Below are 25223 nucleotides of genomic sequence, written 5' to 3' on the forward strand. Positions count from 1 at the left end.
AAATTAAATTGGAGGGTAGAAAATAAGATTTGCAACTTTGCAAAATATTGATTCGACCACATTTGTATCATGTACAGTTTGGATCGCTACACTCTTGGAAGATGTGATTGCTCTGAAGAGGGTGCAGAGGGGATTCACCAGGATTTTGCCTGGATTGGTGGATTTTAGCTGTGCGGAGAGATTGGATATGCTGGGCTTGTTTTCCCTGTGATGAAGAAGGCTATGGGGTGGCCTATAGATATATAAAATGATGAGACAAAATACATAGTCAGAATCTTTTTCCCCAAGGTCAGAGTATCACAAACAAAAAGGATTAGGTTAAAGGTGAGAGGGAGGAGTTTTAAAGGGAATTTGAGGGGTTGTTTTTCCACAAAGGTAGTGGTTGATATCTTTATATTTGGAGGTGGTGGAATTAGTTACAATCACAATATTTAAGAGGCGTTTAGACAGGCTCAGGAATAGGTATAGAACGGCATTGGTCATATTTCAGGCAAACAGGATTTGTGCAGATGGGCAGAGTTCAGCATGGACAAGTTCAGCTGAAGAGATGATTTCTATGCTTTGCAACTCACTGACTCTATGACTCAAAATAATCAAACATGATTCAGTTTTCAAGAAGACATGTTGATTTGATTACATTACGTTTCTCTCAATGACTAGCTCTTGATTGTGTCTATTTACTTCTATTAATTCACTTGCCTTGTTACAAATTCTGTGTGCATTCCAAGGGCTATCAGTTCTGATGACTTGCTGTTTTTTCCAGCTCTGCCTCGACCTTGAGACAGACTCTTATAAAGTCTCAGTCATAAAATAATACAGCACCAAAACAGGCCCTTCAGCACAATACATCCATGCAAATCAAGAGACTGTATTAGGTATCCCCATTTGGCCACATTCCTCCAAACATTTCCTATTCATGTACCTGTCGTGTCTTTTAAATATGGTTATTGTACCTGCCTCAACTACCACCTCTGGCAGCTCGTTCCATATACCTTCCACCCTCTGAGTGAAAAAGTTGCTCCTCAGGTTCCTATTCAATTTTGCCCCTCTCACCTTAAATCCATGTCTTCTCAGTAAAAGACTTTGCATTCACGCAATGTATTCCCCCATAATTTTATACACCTCCAATATATATATATAGATGGATAGGTGGAGTAAGTGACAAAGGCTCAAGGTTAAAAGGAAACAAAAGGATGTCAGTTAAGGAGAGAAGAGTGAAATGTAAAGCTATAGGGAGGGAAGGGAAGTGGGTGGAAGGAATGAAGGAGGGGAAGAGGAGAATGCAATCTTTTTCACAAGGGAAAGGAATCAAGAGGCAGAAGGCATGAGTTTAGGGTGAGATGGGAAAGACATAATTTAGCGGCGTCTTTTTATCTTCCCTCTGCTGTCAACTTCATCCCCCACCCTTATACCCATCCTCACCACCACCATCCTCGATGGAGGCACTCAGAAAGAACATTCTGGAAACTGTGCTTTGGAGCCGGGCACCTCACCGGAGAGTTGCTGTCAGATTGTTCCACTCGTTGACAACTTTCATTACTCTGCTCCCTCTATCATGAGCTGCAGGTTGATTTATGGGGAGCTGATTATTTACAGTGTGCTGGTGGCGTCAGGGAATTATGCACTCTGTGTCCCCTCACCCTTCATTAATGCACGGCACAATGTATCTCCTGCTTTACCATTACGTCACCGTAACCTCATTAAGCTGAGTATCTGATCTGTGCGTGTGAGACATGAAGACTGAGTGGTGGGGTCTGCTGTGGGGCAGATCAATAACAGGAGAAGTGAGGGCACTTCAGAGGCAAGCTGACAGCGGCCAGCTCTTGACAGACACCGTGTACTGTTGGCATTCTGGCCGGCAGCTACTTGGATAGGTAGGGAGAGGGGGTAGAGAAGTAGCAGATGGTTTATTGTGTAGCAAAATGTGGAGTCATGCATTTTGGTAGTAGATTATTTTCTAAATGGGGAGAGAATCCAGGAAGCAGAAGTGCAATGGGGCTTGGGAGTGTTGGTGCAGATTCCCAAAAAGTTAATCTGCAAGTCGAATCAGTAGTAAAGAAAGCAAATGCGATGCAAGCATTTATTTTGAGTGGGCTTATATACAAAACAGGGATGTAATGCTGAGGCTCCAGAAGGTGCTGGTCAGGCCGCATTTGGAATATTGTGAACAATTTTGGGCACTATATCTGAGGAAGGATGTGCTGGCTCTGGAGAGGGTCCAGAGGAGGTTTACAAGAAAGAGTAGGATAACATTAGGAATGAGTAGGATAACATATGATGAGCATTTGACAGCACTGGGCCTATATTCCCTGGAGTTTAGAAGAATGAGGGGGGATCTCACTGAAACCTACAGAATAGTGAAAAGCTTGGATGGAGTGGATATGGAGAGGATGCTTCCACTAGTGGGAGAGTCTATGACTAGAGGTCATAGCCTCAGAATTAAAGGATGTTCTTTTAGGAAGGAGATGAGGAGGAATTTCTTTAGTCAGAGGCTGGTGAATCTGTGGAATTCTTTGCCACAGATGGCCGTGGAGACAAAGTCATTGGATATATTTAAGGCAGAGATAGATAGATAGATAGATAGACATTAGTATGGATGTCAGAGGTTATGGGGAGAAGGCAGGAGAATGGGGTTAGGAAGAAGGGATAGATCAGCCAAGATTGAATGGCAGAGAAGACTTGATAGGCCGAATGGCCTAATTCTACTCCTATCACATAATCTTATGATCTCTTCAAAAAATAAAACAGGAGGTCTGGCAGCATTTGTGGAGAGACAGGAATTAGTGATGCGGCAGACTGTTGCAGCGGTAGAGTTGATGCCTTACAGCGCCAGAGACTTGAGTTTGATCCTAACTACAGGTGTTGTCTGTATGGAGTTTGTATGTTCTCCCTGTGACCACATGGGATTCCTCCGAGTGCTCTGGTTTCCTCCACACTCCAAAGACATGCAGATTTGTAGGCTAATTGGCTTCGGTAAAATTGTAAATTGTCCCAAGGATTGTGTAGGATAGTGCTGGTGTACGAGGTGATCACTGGTCGGCGAGGATTGTTTTTGTGCTGTATCTCTAAAATCTAAAGAAACAGAGCCAACATTTCAGGTCATAGACCCTTGGGTAGAATTGGGAAGGAGACAAACAAAGCTCATGGTGCTGTAGTGAGGGTGGGGAAGGAGATGGTCTCTGACAGGGAAAAACCAGGGTGACCATGGGAATACGCAGTAAACAAGGTTATTGGCCACTGAGTGGATGGTTCTGTCCAGAGATCTCTAAAGATAAAAGGTGGAGGCACAGGTAGGTCAGGTGGTTTAGAAGATATATGAGATAGTTAGTCATCGGGTCAGCCCTTCTGCCCAACATGCCCGCACCGACCAATAGGGCCATCTACACAGTCCCACCTGCCTGCATTTGGCCATTGAGTGGATGGTTATGTCCAGAGATCCATAAAAGTTGAAACTCAGGTACTTGATACATAGGGATACATCTTCATAGTCAGGGCATAGATTATAAGAACAAGGAAGTCACATTATATCTATGTGAAATACTGATTAGGCTACAGCTTGAGTAATCTGGTTGTGCTGGAGGTATAGAGGAGATTCACCAGGTATGAAGAGAGTGTACCGAAGTACGGTGAAAAGCTCTGTTTTGCGTGCTATCTAATCAGATCAGATCATGCTATACATAAATATAATAAAGCCAAACTCTAGTACAATAAGATAGATCAAAATGGAAGATACAGTGCAGAATATAGTTCTCAGAAGACTGGATAGGCTGGGGTTGTTTTTTATTGGATGGAGAGGTAAAGAGGGGATCTGATAAAGAAAGGTACACAAATTATGAAGGGCATGATAGTGAAATATTTTCCCTGTTTGCAGAGGTGACGATAATCAGGAGGTAAGGAGTAGGAGACCTAGGTTTAATAAAGAACTCTTTTTGAGTGTGATTGAAATCTGATTTTCAATGAAGGCAGGCACTCTCGACTGATGAGGAAGTATTTGGGTAATTACGTGAATTGCCAACGTGTAAAAAGTTACAGGTTGGAAAATAGAATTAGTATAGTGGTGCTTAATGGCTAGCATGGATTTGGTGGGCTGAAGGACCTGTTTCTATGTCGTAGTTTAGTTTAGTTAATTGTCACGTGTACTGATGTTCAGTGAAAAGCCTTTGTTTCATGAAATACAGTCAGCAGAAAGATAATACATGATTACAATAAAGCCATTTACAGTGTATAGATAAATGTTCAGGGAATAACATTTAGTTCAATGTAAAGCCAGCAAAGTCCAATCAAGTATAGTCCAAGGGTCACCAAAGATAGTTCAGCACTGCTCTCTGGTTGTAGCAAGATGATTCAGTACAGCTCTAAGGTTCTATGGAGACACAAGAATCTGCAGATGCTGGAATCTTGAGTAAAGAACATAGTATTGGAGGAACTCAGTGGGTCAGGCAGCATCTGTGGAGGGGAAGGGATGTCCCAGCCTGTCCAACCTCTCCCAAAAAGTCAAGTCAGTGAGCCCACGTAACACCCTGGTAAATCTCTTTGGCACCCTTTCCAACTTAATGACACTAAAGACACCAAGTTTCCAACTTAATACACTGACCATTTCACATTACTATTAGTTTGGAATCCACAACCAGCAGACCGTTTTCACAGTGACCAGCGATCTGACCCATTGGGTATTTATTCACAAAATGCTGGAGTAACTCAGCGGGTCAGGCAGCATCTCAGGAGAGAAGGAATGGGCGACGTTTCGGGTCAAGACCCTTCTTCAGGTTGAGCACTAACCAGGGCTGTTTTCCTCGGCCTGATTTCCTGCAGTTCCTTAGATATCCAGCAGATGTCAGCAAGCCTTAAACTGCACAATGGCCCTGTGAACAGTTTGGTGAAAGTGCTGGAGCCAGGCAGCATGTCTGGAGAAGTTGAATAGGTGACGTTTCAGATCAGAACCTTTCTTTCCATCAAAGAGCAGGAGATCAGCAGGGAGAGAGAGCAGTGAGAGAGGGTCTCACAGAACTCGGAGAAAGAACTTCTTCAAAGGAGGCATGCCTTGAGGAGATAATCAGTGGCGCAGTAAAATGAAAACATAAAAAACTGCAGATGCTAAGGATTGCACCCTCTTGAGATTCACATGTACCTCATCACTTAAACAATGTTCAAATATGACATTTATATAGAAGATAGACACAACAAGCTGGAGTAACTCAGCGGGACAGGCAGCATCTCTGGAGAGAAGGAATGGGTGACGTTTCAGGTCGAGATTCTTCTTCAGACTGGTTAGGGATAAGGGAAACGAGAGATATAGATGATGATGTGGAGAGTTAAAGAACAATGAATGAAAGATATGCAAAAAAGTAACGATGATAAACAAAACAGGCCACTGTCAGCTGTTTGTAGGGTGAAAATGAGAAACTAGTGCGACTTGGATGGGGGAGGGATAGAGAGAGAGGGAATGACGGGGCTACCTGAAGTGAGAGAAATCAAAATTCTAACACTGGGCTGTAAGCTGCCCAAGCGGAATATGACATGCTGTTTCTCCAATGTGCGTTTAACCGCACTCTGACAATGGAGGAGACCGAGGACAGAAAGGTCTGTGCACGAATAGGAAGGAAAATTAAAGTCTCCAGCAACCGGGAGATCAGGCTGGTTCACGTGGGCTGAGCGAAGGTGTTCTGCGAAACGATTGCCCAGTCTGCGTTTGGTCTCGCCGATGTATTAGAGTCCACATTTTGAACAATGGAAACAGTAGATGAGGTTTGAGTAGGTGCAAGTGAACCTTTGCCTAACCTGAAACGACTGTCGAGGTCCCTGGAGGGGAGGGAGGAGGAATAGTGACAGGTATTGCATCTTCTGCGGTTGCAGGGGAAGGTACCTGGGGAGGGGGTAATTTGGATGGGAAGGGATGAGTTAACTTGGGAGTTGCAGAGGGAATGGTCTCTGTGGAAGGCGGAAAGGGGTGGAGATGGGAAAATGTGACTAGTGGTGGGATCCCGTTGGAGGTGGTGGAAATTTCAGAGGATTATGTGTTGTATGCGATGGCTGATAGGGTGGAAGGACAAGGGGGACACTGTCTCATTTATATAGCCATTCACAATAAAAAAGGCCCTTCAGCCCATCAAGTCCATGCCGACCATCAGGTATCCATCTGTACTGACCCCATTAACCAGCACTTGGTCTGCAGACTTCTCTGCCTTCCTGCTTCGGGTGCTTTCCTTGACAGTTCTCCCAACAACCTCAGGAGGAAAGATTCCTTCCCAGATCCCCTCTACAACTCCTACCCCCTTCAGCCTAATCTCTGTCCACTTGCCTTGTCATCTCTGCCTGAGGAAAAAGGTTTCATCTACACTGTCTGTATCCCTCATGAGTTTGTCACCTGCACCAGATCCACTCTCATCAGTTAGTGACCTCCATCACTCCCCCACCCTCCACTCATCAGTCGCCTCCATTAATTCCCCACCCTCCCCTCATCAGTCTCCCACTTCCATCACTCCCTCCCCTCATTAGTCTGTCACATACATTACATCTCCAGTCTCCCCTCATGAGTTAATGACCTCCATCAGTCTCCCATCCACTCACTCCCCCTCCCCTCACCTCCATCACTCCTCACCCTCCCCTCATGAGTTAATGACCTCCATCACTTTCCCATCCACTCACTCCCCCTCCCCTCACCTCCATCACTCCTCACCCTACCCTCATGAGTTAGTGACCTCCATCACTCCCGTTCACTCACTCCCCTCCCCTATCACTCCTCCCTGTTGCCGGGCCTGCGAGCCGCCGACCGGTTAGGCGCCGAGCGTGCGCGTGAGCGGGGCTCCGCGGGGCCGCGCACGGCGGCGGGAGGGGGGCGGGGTTGCGCACGGAGGAGGGAGGCGGGGCCGCGCATGGCGGCGGGAGGAGGGAGGCGGGGCCGCGCATGGCGGCGGGAGGAGGGAGGCGGGGCCGCGCATGGCGGCGGGAGGAGGGAGGCGGGGCCGCGCACGGGAGACGGTCGCGAGCAGCACCATGGCGGAGTTCAGCATCGACCAGAGCAACCTCCCCGCCGTCAACGCAGGTAGAAGCCGCGCCGGTCCGATCCGGTCCGATCCGGTCCGGTCCGCCCCTGCCCGCCCCTGCCGCTGTCTACACTCTTCCCACCTCTGTTTATCCCCCCCCCAACATCTGTCCCTCTCCCCCACCGCCTATGTCCCCTCTCTCTATCCTTCTCTTCTTTCCTCTCCTCGTCTCCCTTCTCTTTTCTCCCTTTCATTTCCCATCCTGCTTCACTTTTCTCTTCAATCCGTCCCGCGTCTTCTCCCCTCCGCTTCACCCCCCCCCATCTTCCTCCCCTCTCTCTCCACTTCTTCGTTCTCTTCAATCACCTTCTCAACCTCCTCTCTTTATCCCCCATCCTCTCTTCCTTCTTTCCACCCTCCCCTTTTCTTACCCCATCCTCCTCTTTTCTTACCCCTCATATCTTAACCACCTCCTCTCTTTACCCCCTCCTCTTTTAATCCCCGTTTCTCTTTAGCCCCTCCTCCTTTAATCCCCGCTTCTCTTTTACCCCCTCCTCTCTTTATCCCCTCCTCTCTCTTTAGCCCCTCCTCTCTTTACCCCCTCCTCTCTTTACCCCCTCCTCTCTTTACCCTCTCCTCTCTTTACCCCCTCCTCTCTTTACCCCCTCCTCTCTTTACCCCCTCCTCTCTTTACCCCCTCCTCTCTTTACCCCCTCCTCTCTTTACCCCCTCCTCTCTTTACCCCCTCCTCTCTCCTACCCCCTCTCTCTCCTCTACCCCCCTCCCTCTCCCCCCCCTCCCTCTCCCCCCCCTCTCTCCCACCCCCTCTCTCCCACCCCCCCTCTCTCCCACCCCCCCTCTCTCACACACCCCCTCCCGCCCCTCCTCTCTCCCCCCCACCTCTCCCGCCCCCCCTCTCTCTCCCCCCCCCTCTCTCCCCCCCCCTCTCTCCCACCCCCCCCCCCCACTCTCCCCCCCCACTCTCCCACCCCCCCCTCTCTCTCCCCAACCAATCTCCCCATCCTCCATCTAACATAAATAATACTGAATATGGGTTCAAATTCTGTTGGAGAATTCCTTTTCAAATCATGGTAGAAGCTTGTGTTACTAGAAGTGATCTTGATTCTGTTGATAGACACAAAATGCTGGAGTAACCCAGCGAAACAGGCAGCCTCTCTGAAAAGATGGAATGGGTGACGTTTCGCGTCGAGACCCTTCTTCGCTGTAATCGCTGTGGCCTATAGGGATTTATCAACCTGTGACTCCAGTCTCCCTGAACCGGGACTGACTCCTGTGCGGCCTGGTAGTGTGTCCAGATGTGATGTGGGTGTTTAGGGATGGCTTGTGCACGCCATCTGTGCCACTGACAGCCACATCAGGGTTGCACTCACTTCCTTGCCTCAAACGGCAACAGTTATGATGAAGTTCAGTGTCTTTCCGCGCTGCCAACTGACCTTACACAATAGCCACAGGCAACTTATTATCAAGTAGTGTCAATGTCATGCTATAGTTGTTCCAATTTTGCCCACTTCTCATCTGAAGATAATTTACCCTGTTTATTTTTTGACTTGGTTTCACCATCTGCCTGTGGTTCTGGTCACCGAGCTACACGATAGTTGTGTGGGAAGGAACTGCAGATGCTGGTTTATACCGAAGATAGACACAAAATGTTGGAGTAACTCAGTGGTTCAAGCAGCATCTCTGGAGAAATGGAATAGGTGACGTTTTGGGTTGGAACCCTTCTTCGGACTGATGACCTGACCCGAAACGTCACCTGTTCCTTTTCTTCAAAGATGCTGCCGGACCTATGAGTTACTCCAGCATTTTGTGTAATTGAGTTGGAAATGGTGTAGCAGAAATTCATGAAGTTGGTGGAGGTGCAGGTGAACCTCTGCCTCACCTGGAAAGACTGTTTGGGTCCTTGGATGGAGTCGAGGGGAGAGGTAAAGGGACAGGTGTTGCATCTCCTGTGGTTGCAAGGGAAGGTACCTGGGGAGGGGGTAGTTTGGGTGGGAAGGGATAAGTGAACCAGGGAGTTTCAGAGGGAACGGTCTCTGCGGAAAGCAGAAAGGGGTGGAGAGGGGAAGTTGTGGCCAGTAGTGGGATCCCGTCGGAGGTGACGGAAATGTTGGAGGATAATTTGTTGTTTGCGATGGATGATGGGCTGATGGGCGAGGACAAGGGGGACTCTATCCTTATTACGAATGGGGGGAGAGGGAGCAAGAGCAGAGCTGCGGATATTGAGGAGACCCCAGAGCCTCATCTATAATGGAAGAATCTATAATGTTGCAGGTTGAAGGCACTTCATCAAAAGTATTGACGAAGGTTCTTTGGCCGGAATCGTTAACATTTTCCCCCTCCACATGCTGCCTGACCTAGAGGTTTTCCAACATTTTCTGTGTTTCTTTCATATTTCCAGTATCTGCAGTTTTAATTTCTTCCTCAAATGTAAACAAGTTGCTGTAATGTCTCAGCGCCCTCAAGCTTGGCTCTGATGTTCCTCGACCTCAAATGAACCATCAATTGTGATCGGTTCGACCAGTGATCTTGCAGGAAAGGATTGTCACTTGGTGATGTGACACAGGATTTTGACCATATAGCACATTGTTACAGGCACAGGATTTACGTGCTTGATGTTCATATTTCTTCATCTGAACATGTGGAAGACTTCTGGTTAAATTGCACTAGTATTGGGGTTATTAATTAATTAAATTTTTGTTTATTATATATAATCTGTGCATATTGTTTACAGGCCTGTTATGCTGCAGCAAGAAAGAATTGAATTATTCTGTTGTTGGTACATATGACAATTAAACACTCTTGACCCTTGACAATGTCCTTCTCTTTGTCCTCTCCAACTGGAAAATGTAGATATTTTGAAATAGTGTAGGGAGGAACTGCAGATGTTGGTTTACACCAAAGATAGATACAAAATGTTGGAGTCCAAACAGTCCAACGGGTCAGGCAGCATCTCTAGAGAAAAGGAATAGGTGATCTTTCAGGTCGAGACCCTCCTTTAGACAATCAAAGTGGGAGGCAGCGAGAGAAGGTGTTGCAGAACTCCTGTTGGAGAACCTTTTTAAAGCAGGCATATCTTGAAGAGATTGACTCCGAAGAAAGGTCTCGACCTGAAACATTACCTATTCCCTTTCTCCAGAGATGCAGCCTGACCCGCTGTTACTCCAGCATTTAATGTCTATCACAGATATTTTAAATTTTGATCATACTTTTGTACTGTCACTGACATTACAATGAAAGGGAATGGTGAGTGAGACCTGGTTGCCCTTTGTAATCAGGTGTTGCGGTTCATCGTGCTTACCCCCTCCATTACACTATCGATGTTGATAGTAGGATTACAGTACACATGAGTGCAGAAATACAAACAGAAAATGGTGGAAACATTATCTTGCGGGATCCCAGACCCGAAAGGTTAACTGTTTCTCTCTCCACACAAGCCATCTGTCCAACATTTTCTATTTTCATTTCAAATTTCCGATAATTGCAGTTTTTACATTTTCACTTGGTACTGCAGTGGGGTAATTTAACAGGGGGAAGGGGCATCAAGCTCTCCACACATTGAGCAACCAACAAACTGCAGGAGGAACAGGTCAGGTAGCATCTGTGGAGGGATCAACAGACGATATTTCGGGTCGGGTCCCTCCTCATACCCTTCTCTAATCTAGTCTCATTTCAAAACGTCGTCTATCCATTCCCTCTACCGATGCTGCTTCACCCATTGAGTTTCTCCAGCACTGTTTGTTGCTCAGGATTCCAGCATCTGCAGTCTCTTTGTATATCCACGATTTCCACCTTCCACCGAACTCAGTAATACTTTGTATTATGAAAACTGGCGTAAGAATTAAATACAGGGAATGGAGTGAATTTGGAGTCAGGAATGGAGATGCAAGAAATTGCAGATGCTGGAATCATGAGCATAAAACAATCTGCTGGAGGAACTCAGCGGATCAGGCAGCATCTATGGAGTGAAATGGACAGACAACCTTTGGGGTCGGGATGTTTCCTCTGGAATGAAATTTGGATTATTTGTGTAACACTGAGGTAACTGATTTGCACAAGTCTGTCTGCACATGGGGATGAAGAGCTGGTGGTTGTAGAATATAATGCAGGTCCTTTGCCATGTGATGGTGGTACTGCATTAGTACAGTACGTATTTGCCACATAACATGGTTGAAGTGGTTGTTAGAACAGTCTGCCGCTGCATGATGTGGTAACTAATACAAGTCTGTAGTTGTATAACACTGGCACACTGTGGAACTTTAACGGGATGCATAGCAAATTGAAGGATGTTAAGTGGTGTGGACGAGCAGATGCCTTTGAAATATCTGCCACAGATCCTTAGAGGCCAGGGCTGGTTAATAATGTCAAAGAGATGGATTTTTTTCTTCTTTATTAGTCAAGGCAGAGGAATTGAAAGGTTAACTTGTTAGACCACAGCTCGAGCATTGCATACCGTTCTGGTCACCACATTGCAGGGAAGATGTGAATGCACAGGAGAGTGTTCAGAGGAGATTTCTGGAACATTGCAACCACAAGAAAGAGTGGGATTGTTTTTTTTTGGAACCGAAAAGGTTGAGGGAAGATTTAATTCAGATGTAGAGCATTGAACAGAAAAGCACAGGAACAGATCCTTTGATTCACAATGTCTGCCAACCATGATGCCAGATTGAACTAATTCCATCTGCTTGGATCTGGTCTATATCCATCTAATCTCTGCCTGTTCATGTGCCTGTCTAAAAACCTCTTAAACACCACTTTCATATGGTGCTTCCACCAGATACCTTTCCTGGCAGCTTGTTCCAGGCACACACCACTCTTTATGTAAAATAAATTTGCCTGGTAAATCTCTTCCCCCCCCACTCCCACCCCCTTTCACCTATCTACTATATAAAATGTTCCTCATAATTTTATATACTATCAGTATATCAGTATCTCCCCATCCACCTCTGATGGACAAGAGAAAGCAATCCAAGTTTACCCAACCTCATTGTAGCTAATAACTTCGAATCCAGGCAGCATCTTCATAAACCTCTTTTGCACTCTCCCCAAAGCCTCCAAAAAAATATATTTCCTGTAATGCAGTAACCAGAACAGCACACAATATTCCCGATGTGGCTGGACAGTTTTATAAAGTTGCAACATGACTTACAGGTTTTATACTTAATGTCATACCTGATGAAGTATGTTGTATGTCTTCTTTCGCTCCCTATCCTCTAGTGTTGACACTTTTAGCAACCTAAGGACTTGTACTCCTGAACACCAATGGTCCTAAGTATCCTGCTATTTACTCTGTACTTTCCCTTACATTTGACCTCCCAAATTGCTAAACCTCATACCTGTCAAGATTAAACTCTATGTACCATTTCTCAGCCAAATTTTCCAAATGATCTATAATCTTGCGGTATCCTTTGACAACTTTCTTCACTGTCAACAACTCTGACAATTTCTGTCCCTGGTGCTGGAGGAATTGTCCCTTTACTGACCAGCGAGGAACGAATGACCTATTTCTCTGATTGATGCCGTTGGGCAGTCAAGTTAAACAAACCTCCAGATGTTCTTCCTGAATCTCCCTGCTGCAAAGCTGCTTCGAGGTTCAAGCGTGGTGAACCGGAGCTGGAATTCTGCTGATGAGAGACATTCTGAAGCTTTGCTAGATTGATCAAGAGTATTTAAGCAGAACTTCTGCTTTACATATGAAGTAATGAGTGTAAGTTATGGCCGGGTTCTGTTACTGAGAACTATCCATAACCCGAACATATAGGAAGGATGTCATTAACCTGAATAGAGTGGATATGCAGAGGATGTTTCCTCCAGTGGGGGAGTCTCGAACCAGAGGCCATAGTCTCAGAGTAAAAGGAGATAAGGAGGGTGGTTGTGACTTTATGGAATTCATTGCCACAGATAACTGTGGTGGCCAAATCGATGTATATTTTTAAGGCGGAGATTGACAGATTCTTGATTAGTAAGAGTGTCAAAGGTTATGGGGAGAAAGCAGGAGAGTGGGGTTGAGAGGGAAAGATCGATCAGCAATTATTGAATAGTAGAGTAGACTTGGTGGACCGAATAGCCTAATTCTGTTTCTGTAACCTATGTACATTAAAATGGAGGGGGCTTTGCAAGGATGTTACTGGGTCTAGAGGGTTAAAGGTATGAGAAGTTGGATTGGCTGGTGCATAGGAGGGGGTAGCCTTTAGAAAGGCGTATAAAATTACGAGGGCATAGATAAACTAAATGCACACAGTCTTTTTCTCAGGGTAGGGCAGTCTACTAGAGGACATATGTTGAAGGTGAGAAGGAAAAGATGTAGGAGACCTGAAGGACAACTTTTTCCACACAAGAGGATCGTGCATACATGGACTGAGCTATGAGAGAAGGTGGTGAAGGTGGGTGGAAATACGGTATATAAAAGACACTTAACAGGTACATGGATTGGTGGGATATCAGCCATGTAGGACTGGCTTGCTTAAGCAAAACACAAAATGCTAGAGAAACGCAGTGCACAGGTAGCATCTCTGGAGAACATGGATAGATGAAGTTTTGTATCGGGACCCTTCTTTGCACTGACTGTAGTAGGGGTGAAAAAGCTGGAAAATGTGGGAGCAAGAAGCCTAGCAAGTGATGGGTGGATACAGATGGTGTGGGTTGGGGTGTAGGAAAATAACTGCAGATGCCGGTACAAATCGAAGGTATCACAAAATGCTGGAATAACTCAGCAGGTCAGGCAGCATCTAGGAGAGATGGAATGGGTGATGTTTTGGGTTGAGACCCTTCAGACGGGGGAGTTGACTGGCAGATGGATGGACAAAGGCTAGAGATGAAAAGGAGACAAAAGGTCGTCAAATAAGGAGAGGTGTGAAATGTAAAGCCAGAGGGAGGGGATGTTGGTGAAGTGGAGTGGGAGGGAGTGGGATAGTGGGAAAAATGGGTATGCACTGGGGTGAGGATGGGGGTACAGGAAAGAGAGATGGGGGACTGGGAGGTATTACCTAATATTGGAGTATTTAGTGCTGGTATCGTCGGGTTGTAAGCTACCCAAGTGGACTACAAGGTGCTGTTCCTTAAGTTTGCTTAAGCTTGTTTGTCATGAACATGTTGGGCAGAAGGGCTTCTTCCTGTGTTGTATGACAAGACTCTCTTGATCATAGTATAAGAAGATAACTGCAAATGCTGGTACAAATCGAAGGTTTTTATTCACAAAATGCTGGAGTAACTCAGCAGGTCAGGCAGCATCTCGGGAGAGAAGGAATGGGTGACGTTTCGGGTCGAGATCCTTCTTCAGACTGATGTCAGGGGGATCGCTTGATCATAGTCTTGCCACTCCTAACCTAACCAGTCTGGTGCATTATCACCACATCAACTGCAGCAGTTAGAGAAACCTTCCAGCACTTAAAGATAGCCAATAAATGTCAACCTTCCCAGCAATGACCACATGCCAAGTTGGAACCCCCTTTGTTGCTGTTTCACAGAAAGGAGCTTTCATTTTGAGGAGATAAAGCATGCGATGCCAGTAAATTTATAAAATCCTTTTCCTCATTACCACAACTTTCCAGTATGACACGTGATGTCAGGTTTGACATGTTGAATATTTCACTGCAACAAGACTACTTCCTTCAGAGGAGGAAGAATGGACTAGCTACAGGGAGACACCTTCCCCGCTGGAATCACAGATCACGGCCGAGACGGTGATCAGAGTTAGCAATTAGAAATGGGACCACTGATGGAGACCCAGGGATATGATTCGTGTGCAAAGGAAACTGAAAATGTGCTGACTGTTTTCTGTAGGAATGTTCCAAACTGCTGGCATGTAAGATTACCACATAAGCTGATCTCATATCATGCAAGCCAGCCATGAGAGGGCTCAAAATTTGCAAAGTTTAGATTTTGTTTCAGATTCATTTCAAGATAATCAAGTAGAAAATAAGCTGATGTGAATTCTGAGCATTATCTCAAATTATGATCACATTCTTAAGAAACATTTATCATATAACCATATAACCATATAACAACTACAGCACGGAAACAGGCCCGTTCGGCCCTACCAGTCCACGCCGACCACTCTCCCTGACCTAGTCTCATCTACCTGCACTCAGACCATAACCCTCTAATCCCCTCTTATCCATATACCTATCCAATTTACTCTTAAATAATAAAATCGAGCCTGCCTCCACCACTTCCACCGGAAGCCCATTCCATACAGCCACCACCCTCTGAGTAAAGAAGTTACCCCTCATGTTACCCCTAAACTTTTGTCCCTCAATTCTGAAGCTATGTCCCCTTGTTGGAATCTTCCCCACTCTCAAAGGGAAAAGCCTACCCACGTCAACTCTGTCCGTCCCTCTCAAAATGTTAAAAACCTCTTATCAAGTCCCCCCTCAACCTTCTACGCTCCAAAGACAAGCATACCAAATGCCTTCTTCACCACCCTATCCACATGAGATTCCACCACCCTATCCACATGAGATTCCACCTTCAGGGAACAATGCACAGTTATTCCCAGATCCCTCTGTTCCACTGCATTCCTCAATTCCCTACCATTTACCCTGTACGTCCTATTTTGATTTGTCCTACCAAAATGCAGCACCTCACACTTATCAGCATTAAACTCCATCTGCCATCTTTCAGCCCACCCTTCCAAAAGGCCCAAGTCTCTCTGTAGACTTTGAAACTCTACTTCATTATTAACTACACCACCTATCTTAGTATCATCTGCATATTTACTAATCCAATTTGCCACACCATCATCCAGATCATTAATGTAAATGACAAACAACAGTGGACCCAACACAGATCCTTGGGGTACTCCACTAGACACTGGCCTCCAACCTGACATACAATTGTCAACCATTACCCTCTGGTATCTCCCATTCAGCCATTGTTGAATCCATCTTGCAACCTCACTATTAATACCCAACGATTTAATCTTCTTAATCAACCTTCCATGTGGAACCTTGTCAAATGCCTTACTGAAGTCCATATAGACAACATCCACAGCCTTACCCTTATCAATTTCCCTGGTAACCTCTTCAAAAAAATTCAAGAAGATTAGTCAAACATAACCTTCCAGGCACAAATCCATGTTGACTGTTTCTAATCAGGCCTTGTTTATCCAAATAATTATATATATTGTCCCTAAGTATCTTTTCCATTAATTTTCCCACCATAGACGTCAAACTAACAGGTCTATAATTGCTAGGTTTACTTTTAGAACCTTTTTTAAACAAAGGCACAACATGCGCAATGCGCCAATCTTCCGGCACCATCCCCGTTTCTAATGACGTTTGAAATATTTCCGTCATAGCCCCTGCTATTTCTGCACTAACTTCCCTCAATGTCCTAGGGAATATCCTATCAGGACCTGGAGACTTATCCACTTTTATATTTTTCAAAAGTGTCCGTACCTCCTCTTCTTTAATCCTCATAATTTCCATCACTACTCTACTTGTTTCGCTTACCTCACATAATTCAATATCCTTCTCCTCGGTGAATACCGAAGAAAAGAAATTGTTTAATATCTCCCCCATTTCTTCCGGCTCAGCACATAGCTGTCCACTCTGACTCTCTAATGGACCAATTTTATCCCTCGCTATCCTTTTGCTATTGACATTTCTGTAGAACCCCTTGGGGTTTACTTCTACATTACTTGCCAAAGTAGCCTCATATCTTTTTTTCGCTTTTCTAATTTCCTTCTTAAGATTCCTTTTACATTCTTTATATTCCTCAAGAACCTCATTTACTCCCTGCCGCTTATTTTTATTGTATATCTCCCTCTTTTTCCGAACCAAGTGTCCAATTTCCCTGGAAAACCACGGCTCTTTCAAATTATTATTCTTTCCTTTCCACCGAACAGGGACATAAAGACTCTGTACTCTCAAAATTTCACCTTTAAATATCCTCCATTTCTCTATTATATCCTTTTCATAAAACAAAAAGTTCCATTTCACTCCTTTTAAATCCTTTCTCATCTCCTCAAAATGAGCCTTTCTCCAATCCAAAATCTCAACCCTTGGTCCAGATTTGACCTTCTTCATAATGATATTGAAACAAATCACTCCAAAGACGTACAGGTATGTAGGTTAATTGGCTGGGTAAATGTAAAAATTGTCCCTAGTGGGTGTAGGATAGTGTTAATGTACGGGGATCGCTGGGCGGCACGGACTTGGTGGGCCAAAAAGGCCTGTTTCCGGCTGTATATATATGATATGATATGATATGATAATGGCATTGTGATCACTAGATAGTGAGAATAGGAATGGAGTGAGGTGGAGGATAAATACGTGGCTGAGGAACTGGTGCAGGGAGCAGGGATTCAAGTTTCTGGATCATTGGGACCTCTTCTGGGGGAAGTATGACCTGTACAAAAAGGACGGGTTGCATCTGAACCTGAGAGGAACCAATATCCTGGCGGGGAGATTTGCTAAGGTAATTGCGGAGACTTTAAACTAGTACGGTTGGGGGGAGGCAATATGGATAGAACAGAAACAAGAAGCGGGTGATCACTTTGGAAGTGTATCACGGAGCCACTGATTGTCAGTGAGAATTTGTGCCGCAGATGTGTAGAGAAACCTGAGGTAGGCTGTAAGAATAATAGTGTAGTATTAGTGCGAGATTTTAACTACCCAAATATTGAATGGTTCAATCACAGTGCAAAGGGCTTGGACAGGATTGAATTTGCTCAGCCTGCCCAAGAAAATTTCCTTAATATAGGGAGGGCCCTACTAGAGACGATGCAATACTGGATGACCTCTCAGGAAACAAGGTAGGCCAGTGACTGTAGGGTTAGTGCAAGAGCACTTTTGGAGCAGTGACCATTTTTATATTAGTTTTATAAATAGTTATGAAGAAAGATAGGATTAGTCCATGTTTAGTTCCTAAATTTGGACTAAGCCAATTTTGGAGGTTGTAGAGGTTAGCTGACAGATGGCACTAAAATAGGTTAGACAGTGAAGATAGTTATCAAGAATTACAACAGATCGTGATCAGCTGGGTAAGAGGGCTGAGGAATGGCAAATGGAATTTAATGCAGATAAATGTGAGGTGGTACTTTTCAGAAGTCAAATCAGAGCAGGACGGTCACAGTGAACGGTAGTGCCCTTGAGAGTGTTGCAGAACAGAAGGATCTAAGAGTGCAAGTACATATTTCCCTGAAAGTGGCGTCACAAGTAGTTAGGGTGGTGAAGAAGGTTTGTCAGATAAGTATAGATGTTGGGACGTTGTGTTTCGAGTTGTACAAGGCATTGGTGAGGCTGCACTTAAAGTATTGTGTTCAGTTTTGGTCACCCTGCCATTGGAAAGATGCCATCAAGCTGGAGAGAGTGCAGAGAAGATTTACGAGGATGTTGTTCGGGCTTGAGGGCCTGAGTTAAGAGAGAGGTTGTGCAGGCTAGGATATTTCCTGAAGCTCAGGATGTTTTGGGGGGGGGGGGGGGGGTATGATCTCAATGAGGTGTATAAAATATGAGTGGAGTAGACAGGGTGAATGCATAGGGTTGGGGAATCAAGAACTAGAGAATATGTCTAAGGTAGAGGGGAAAGATTTATTAGGAACCTGATGGGTATCTTTTTTTTCCCACAGAGTGCGGTGGGTTTGTGGAATGAGTATTCGGAAAAAGTCTTAAAAAAATACCAAAGAAAAGACCAGTAAAAAAGTTAAATTAGAAATTTAAGTCTATGGTAGTGTAAGACATGGTCCGTAGTGTTCCCTTGGGCAGGCCTAGGGTTGTGCGGGTCGGTTCAAGAACATCATGGTTGTATCATCATATCATATATATACAGCCGGAAACAGGCCTTTTTGGCCCTCCAAGTCCGTGCCGCCCAGTGATCCCCGTACATTAACACTATCCTACACCCACTAGGGACAATTTTTACATTTACCCAGCCAATTAACCTACATACCTGTACGTCTAAGGAACGTAGCTGTTCCTGAATCTGGTGTGTGGGACTCCAGGCTTCTGTAACTCCTGCCCAATGATAGCAACGAGAAGAGAGCACGGTCCAGATTGGATTGGAATCGCAACCAGTCAGGATAGATGGATTTCTGAAAGGGAAGACATATTTGACAACTGTATTCTTTTTTTTTTTGTCCACTAGAGATGGACATTCACTAGACTTTGCACTTTCCCTAGACTTGCAACAGGATTACATGTTAAGCTATTAAACAAACCCAGACAGGCAAGATTAATATACTGGTGTAAATGAGCATGAAGGAGCATACCAGTCTAGCAAAAAACAGTCAGAGCGAAGGGATTACTTTTAGGTTATGAGGCTGTGAAAGGAACCACAGGGACTGGTGCTGGGGCCCCAGCTGTTTACAGTCTGTGTCAGTGGTGCTAAAGACAAGCACAATAAATCCAAAGATAGACACACAGTGCTGGAGTAACTCAGTGGGTCAAGCAGCATCTCTGGAGAAAAGGAATCGGTGATGTTTGAGGTTGGGACCCTTCTTCAGACTAAAAGATAGAAAAGGTCAGGACAAAATAACTGACCTCGGGAAGGGTGGAGTCCATATTGGCCCGTTGGTGGCTGGGGAAGATGCACTAATGATAGGGATATAAGGACGCAAACATTGGAACTAGTAGGACGACTAGGGTGGAGGGGGGGGGGGGGGGGGGGAGGGAGGAAAAGAAATGCAGGAGTTACTTGAAATTGTAGAAATCGATATTTATACCGCTGCATTGTAAGCTGCCCAGGCAAAATATGAGGTGCTGTTCTTCCAAATTTGGTAGTGTCAATCTGAGTCACAGTGGAGACTGTGAGATGGATGTAGAGGTGCATCGGGGATAGAGACAGTCAAAGTAAACAGGAGATGAATATAATGGGAAAAAATGAGGTCAGCCACTACAGAAAATACGGAAAAGCTGGGTGTTGTGCAAAGGAGATAAAACCAGCAAACGCTGGTTTACAAAACAATGGACAGAATGCTGGAGTAATTCATCAAGTCAGTCAACATCTCTGGAGAACATGGATAGGCGATGTTTTGGGTCGGGACCTTACTTCAGACTCTAAGTGACATTTCGGGTCGGGACTCTTCTGCGGACTGGATAGGTTCACCTACACGTCCTCCAACCTCATCTATTGTATCCGCTGTTCCAGATGTCGACTTCTCCATCGGCGAGACCAAGCGCAGACTGAACACCTCCGCTCAGTCCGTCTCAACCAACCTGATCTCCCGGTGGCTTAGTACTTCAACTCTTCCTCCCATTCCCAATCTGACCTTTCTGTTCCTCCATTGTTAGAGCGAGGCCCAGTGCAAATTGGAGGAACAGCACCACATATTTCGCTTGGGCAGTTTACACCCCAGGGGTATGAACACTGACTTCTCCCACTTCGGATAGTCCCTGCTTCCCCTCTCTATCCCCTCCCCCTTCCCAGTTCTCCTACTAGTCTTCCAGTCTCCGACTACATCCTATCTTTGTCCAGCCCCTGCCCTGACATCAATCTGAAGAAGGGTCTCGACCCGAAACGTCACCCATTCCTTCTCTCCTGAGATGCTGCCTGACGCGCTGAGTTACTCCAGCATTTTGTGTCTACCTTCTAGGTAAGAGTAGAGTCTGAAGAAGGGTTCTAACCTGAAATGCCATCTAGCCATTGTTTTCCAGAGATGCTGCCTTACCCACTGAGTTACTCCAGCAGTTTGTATCTATTTTGGGTATTGTGTAACTTGAGGGAAGATGCTGAGGTTCAGAGGGACTAGGATGGCCTTGTGCATAACTTGTTGAAAGTTAATGTGAAGGTAGAATTAGGTATGTTGGTTTTTATTATAGAGGATTTGGTTATGAGTGATGACATTTCAGGGAAATTTTCTAGCGCTCTGATGAAACTGCACTTGGAATAATGAATATAAATTCTGCAAGGAAGGATGTGTTTGTGACAGCTGGAATTCATTGATGGTTCGCCAGAGACACAAGAGACCGCTGTAATCTCGTGCAAAGAACAAAGTGCTGGAGGAATTCAGAGGCCCAGGCAACATTTGTGGAGGGAAATTGACATTTCACATATTCAGACCCTTCCATAAATGCTGCCTAACCCACTGAGTTCTTCCAGCAGTTTGCTTTTTGCTGAAGGTTCACCAACTTGTTTTGTGGGATGCTTCCATAATGATACATCGAACAGCCTGGGCAGAAAACTATTTTAATTTGGAAGGAGAAATTATCTTAAAGGTATAAAATTCATATGAAGCTAGAGATGGGCTGACGGTTTCAAGAGTTAACAATTGGAGACTAAAATATTTCGAAAGGTGATGAATCTCTTTTATTATTTATACATGAAGGAAATGGAGGCTCTGTGGCCAAGTATGTTTAAGGCAGTGATTTTGTTTTTAAAGGAATTAAGGAATATCGGCTTAATGCAGAGAAATGCACACTATTACTCCTATTGCCTCTGTTCCTATGGTTCATCTTTCTCCCTAGACATCCTCTAGACCCTATTTTACTTGTAATTAAGAGCTGAGTTAAGGGCAATGAAGGGTGGTGCAGCGGTAGAGTTGCTACTTTACAGCGCCAGAGACCCGGGTTCAATCCTGACCACAGGTGCTGTCTGTACGGAGTTTGTATATTCTCCTTGTGATCATGTGGGTTTTTTCCAGGGGCTCCGGTTTCCTTCCATGCTCCAAAGACATATAGATTTGTAAGTTGATTGGCTTCTGGAAATTGTAAAATTGTCCCTAGTGTGTAGGATAGTGCTAATGTATGGGATGATCGTTGGTCAGCATGGTCTCGGTGGGCTGCAGTGCCTATTTCCACGCTGTATCTCTAAAGTCTAAAGCTGACAAGTAGAATGTTTGATATCTTTAATTGAATCTCCCCAGGGAAATGTTCTGTTCAAGAGATTAGCAAGAATCCCCATTCTAGAATATGGGGGGATTTCCACCAAATAGTTTGTCATAGTGTTTTGTATTTGCTTTTGGTTTGACTTAGTTTGGTTGGGGCTTCAATGTGTTGGATGTTTACATTGAAAATTTAAAATTAGACAATGAGAGAGGTTGTAAATTTGGTCCAAAAGTGGATAGCATATGTGGAAGCTTATGAGGAAGATGAAATTAATTATGGCATTGAGGAATAGAAAGAATGCAGCAAAAAACTCAAGCAGGGAATTAGGAGGCCAAAGTGACCATGAAATGACCTTGGCTTAAAGAGAATTCCAAGGCATTTACTTATTAAAAACCAGAAAGTAACAAGAGAGAAAAGATAAACGAGAGAATTTCGACTTGGAGTCAGAGAATGTAGGCGAGGTACTAAATATAGAACATAGAACAAAACATCACAGGAACAGGCCTGATGGGATCTATCCAATGTTATTGAGAAGAGGAAAGATGGGAGATTGATGAGGCTTTGACAAATTGATTGAACTTTTTGAGCAAGTGACAAAGGTGAATGATGAGGGTAGAGCAATGCATGTTGTTTATGGATTTTAGTAAGGCATTTGACAAAGTCCCTAGTGGTGGGCTGATCCTGAAGATTAAGAAGCATGGGATTCATGGTGACTTGGTAGATTAGATTTAGAAGTGGTTTACCCATACAAGACAGTGTAGCGGTGGTAGGACTTTATTTGGGCTTAGAAATCTGTAACGCATGGATCCGTGTGGGGACCTCTGATGTTTGTAATAAATGACTTGGGCAAAAATGTAGATATGAGGAACTGCAGATGCGAGCATCGATTGAAACACAAAGTGCTGGAGAAACTCAGCAGTTCAGGAAGCATCTCTGGAGGACATGGATAGGCGACGTTACATGTCGAGACCCTTCCTCAGACTAGGGTGAAAATTCAGATAGGTTGGTTGGTAAGATTGTAGATGACACAAACATTGTGGAGATGTGCATGGCAAGTTGTTTTACACAGAATAGGGTGTGCCTGGAGCACTCTGCCAAGAGAAATGGTGGAAGCAGAGATAATAGTGACGTTTAAGACCTATTTAGGTAGACTGTGTTGTACAATTCTGACTCTAAAAGCATGTTATTCACAATTGAAACATTAATTTATATTTAACTCGAGTTAAATTACCATTGCTTTTTAATAGTGCATTAGATCCATTACAATACAAACGCATGTATGTTTTGTGTGCATTAGTAGTACATTATTACCTTTGAGCAACTGGGCTTGAATGGTTGTCACGATCGCAGTCGGTTGTGGTTGTGGATATGTGTGGGTGATTTGTATTTCAGCTATTGCCATCATAAGAATAGATCGCTTACAATATAAAAGGTTTAGGTCCTGTACCACAGATGTGCTGGGGAGTACTCTGTCGATCAGAACCCTTTTCATTCTATTACTGGATACATTTCCATGGTGGGTGACACGTGCTGATGACTCCTTGTTGATTTGGTGAAATCCCATTGATGAGCAGGTCGAGGCAGCAACCCTCTGCAAAACATCCAGCCCAACATCTGGAGATGTGGCTAAAGTTAATTAATGCTTGACTCGTTTGCAGAAACATTGTGGCTTGGATATACTGAGTTAAATCTTCTGGATGACAACTTGTAAACAGTAATACATTATGTTTCAGAAAACCACAAAATGGTTCATATTAAAGTTTGCTGCACTTGGGGTGGCTTGTGTGCCTGATGTTGGAACAGCCTACCGTGCTTGAGAAATATCAGTTTGACAACTTTGGAATGAGAAGGTGCTGAAGGCGTATTGTGTTGTCACTCTTGAATAGCCTAGCTCTAATTTTTAAGATGTATACTTTCGGGATTACGCAATTGATAATTGTAATATTTAGTTCTTTGCATTGTCTCCACTCTGTGCTCCAAGGAATAAACTAGCCTGCCCAACAAGGATCCTTAATATTTATCTGTACATCTCGGTGTGTTCCAGGTTTCAGCTATTGGTGTCTGTTGGATGCCCTTTGTGGAATTAACTGTGATTGAATTGCAATTAGACAAAAGTCAAGCTGGTACCAATGTTTGGTGGGTCAGGGTAACTGCTTTGAACTGTCGTCACTTGTTCAATTGTAAAAGTGAACAATCTTTCATACGAAACGAGACACAGGAGCAGGAGAGTCTCCTTGGCCTATCAAGTTTGCTTCACCATCCCATGTGAACAAGGCTCAACTAATCCTGGGCTCCACTTTCCCATTGTTTCCCCCTTATCCTTTGCCCCTCTGAAGTTCAAAACTCTCAATTTCTGCCTTAAATCAATTCAGTGAATCTTCCTCCAGAAAGAGAAGATTGCAGCGAAGGCTTACGAGGATGTTGCCAGGACACGAGGGAGAGATTGGGCAGGCTATGACTTAATTCATTGGAGCACATTTGTTGGAGTGTAATAGGTATATAAAATCTTATAGAGGTATATAAAATCAAGAGAGGGATTGAAATGGTGAATGCACAGAGTCTTTTCCTAAGGGTGGGCGAATTATGAATCAGAAGACATAGGTTTTAGGTGAGGGGGAAAGATTTAATAGGAACCTGAGAGGCAACATTTTCACACAGAAGGTGGTGAGTATATGGAACAAGCTGCCAGAGGAGCTAGTTGAGGCAAGTACAATAACAACATTTAAAAGACACTTGGACAGGTAGGTAGATAGGAAAGATTTAGAGGAATATGGGCTAAATGCAGGCAAAGGGGACTAGCTTGGCTGGGACATCTTGGTCAGCATGGACAAATTTGGCTGTTGGCCCTGTTTCCGTGCTGTTAGACTCCATAGCAAGGGCTTAGCCACAGCAGTGTGAAAACTCATTGCTTAATCTGATTAGTTTGATTTGGTTTGCAGATGAACTCTTGAGCAGGTTGCTGGGCATAATGCCTTTGTTTCCTTGAACATCAGTATGAGCTGATTTTCATCCATTTCAGCAGAAGGCCTTGGTCTCAGTTTGGTGGCTGCTCCAGTAATCCGTCACCTCAGATGTCCATTGAATTGGGAAGTCCGGTCAATGTGAAGACCTGGGTTGGGGCACAAGTCCACAGCTTCAGGTGCAGGCTATCACTGAGGCACATGGAGATGCAACTGACTGAATGGAATGTTTTATTGCTGAGGATGCTGGAGAAATCCTGGGAGTGCAATCCATCATTGGAGTGTGATCTTTTCCTCAGTTTCAGAAACAAGTAGGGGGGTTATTGTACAGGTCGGCTCAATTGCCCTGGAGACACAAGAGACTGCAGATACTGGAATCTCGTGCACAAAGTAAACTGCTGGAGGAACTCAGTGAGCCAGGCAACTGTGGAGGAAGAGGTAAAGTTGAAGTTTTGGGCTGATCAAATGGGTTAACCTGGCCTGTTGAGGTCCAGCAG

The 25223-nt window shown here is 44.6% G+C and overlaps 1 protein-coding gene across 2 annotated transcripts in view; it reads left to right on the plus strand.

Annotated features, from left to right (window-relative positions):
• Positions 1 to 6951: 6951 nt before the first annotated feature.
• Positions 6952 to 25223, plus strand: part of ccdc50a (coiled-coil domain containing 50a) — an 81549-nt gene continuing 63277 nt past the window's right edge. For both annotated transcript variants that reach the window (XM_078410580.1, XM_078410581.1), the window contains exon 1: positions 6952 to 7042. In XM_078410580.1, the coding sequence (XP_078266706.1) occupies positions 6994 to 7042 (49 nt within the window). In that variant the 5' untranslated portion in view covers positions 6952 to 6993. The remainder of the gene's footprint in view (positions 7043 to 25223) is intronic.

Source organism: Rhinoraja longicauda, chromosome 13 (assembly GCF_053455715.1).
Source record: "Rhinoraja longicauda isolate Sanriku21f chromosome 13, sRhiLon1.1, whole genome shotgun sequence".
Lineage (NCBI taxonomy): Eukaryota > Metazoa > Chordata > Chondrichthyes > Rajiformes > Arhynchobatidae > Rhinoraja > Rhinoraja longicauda.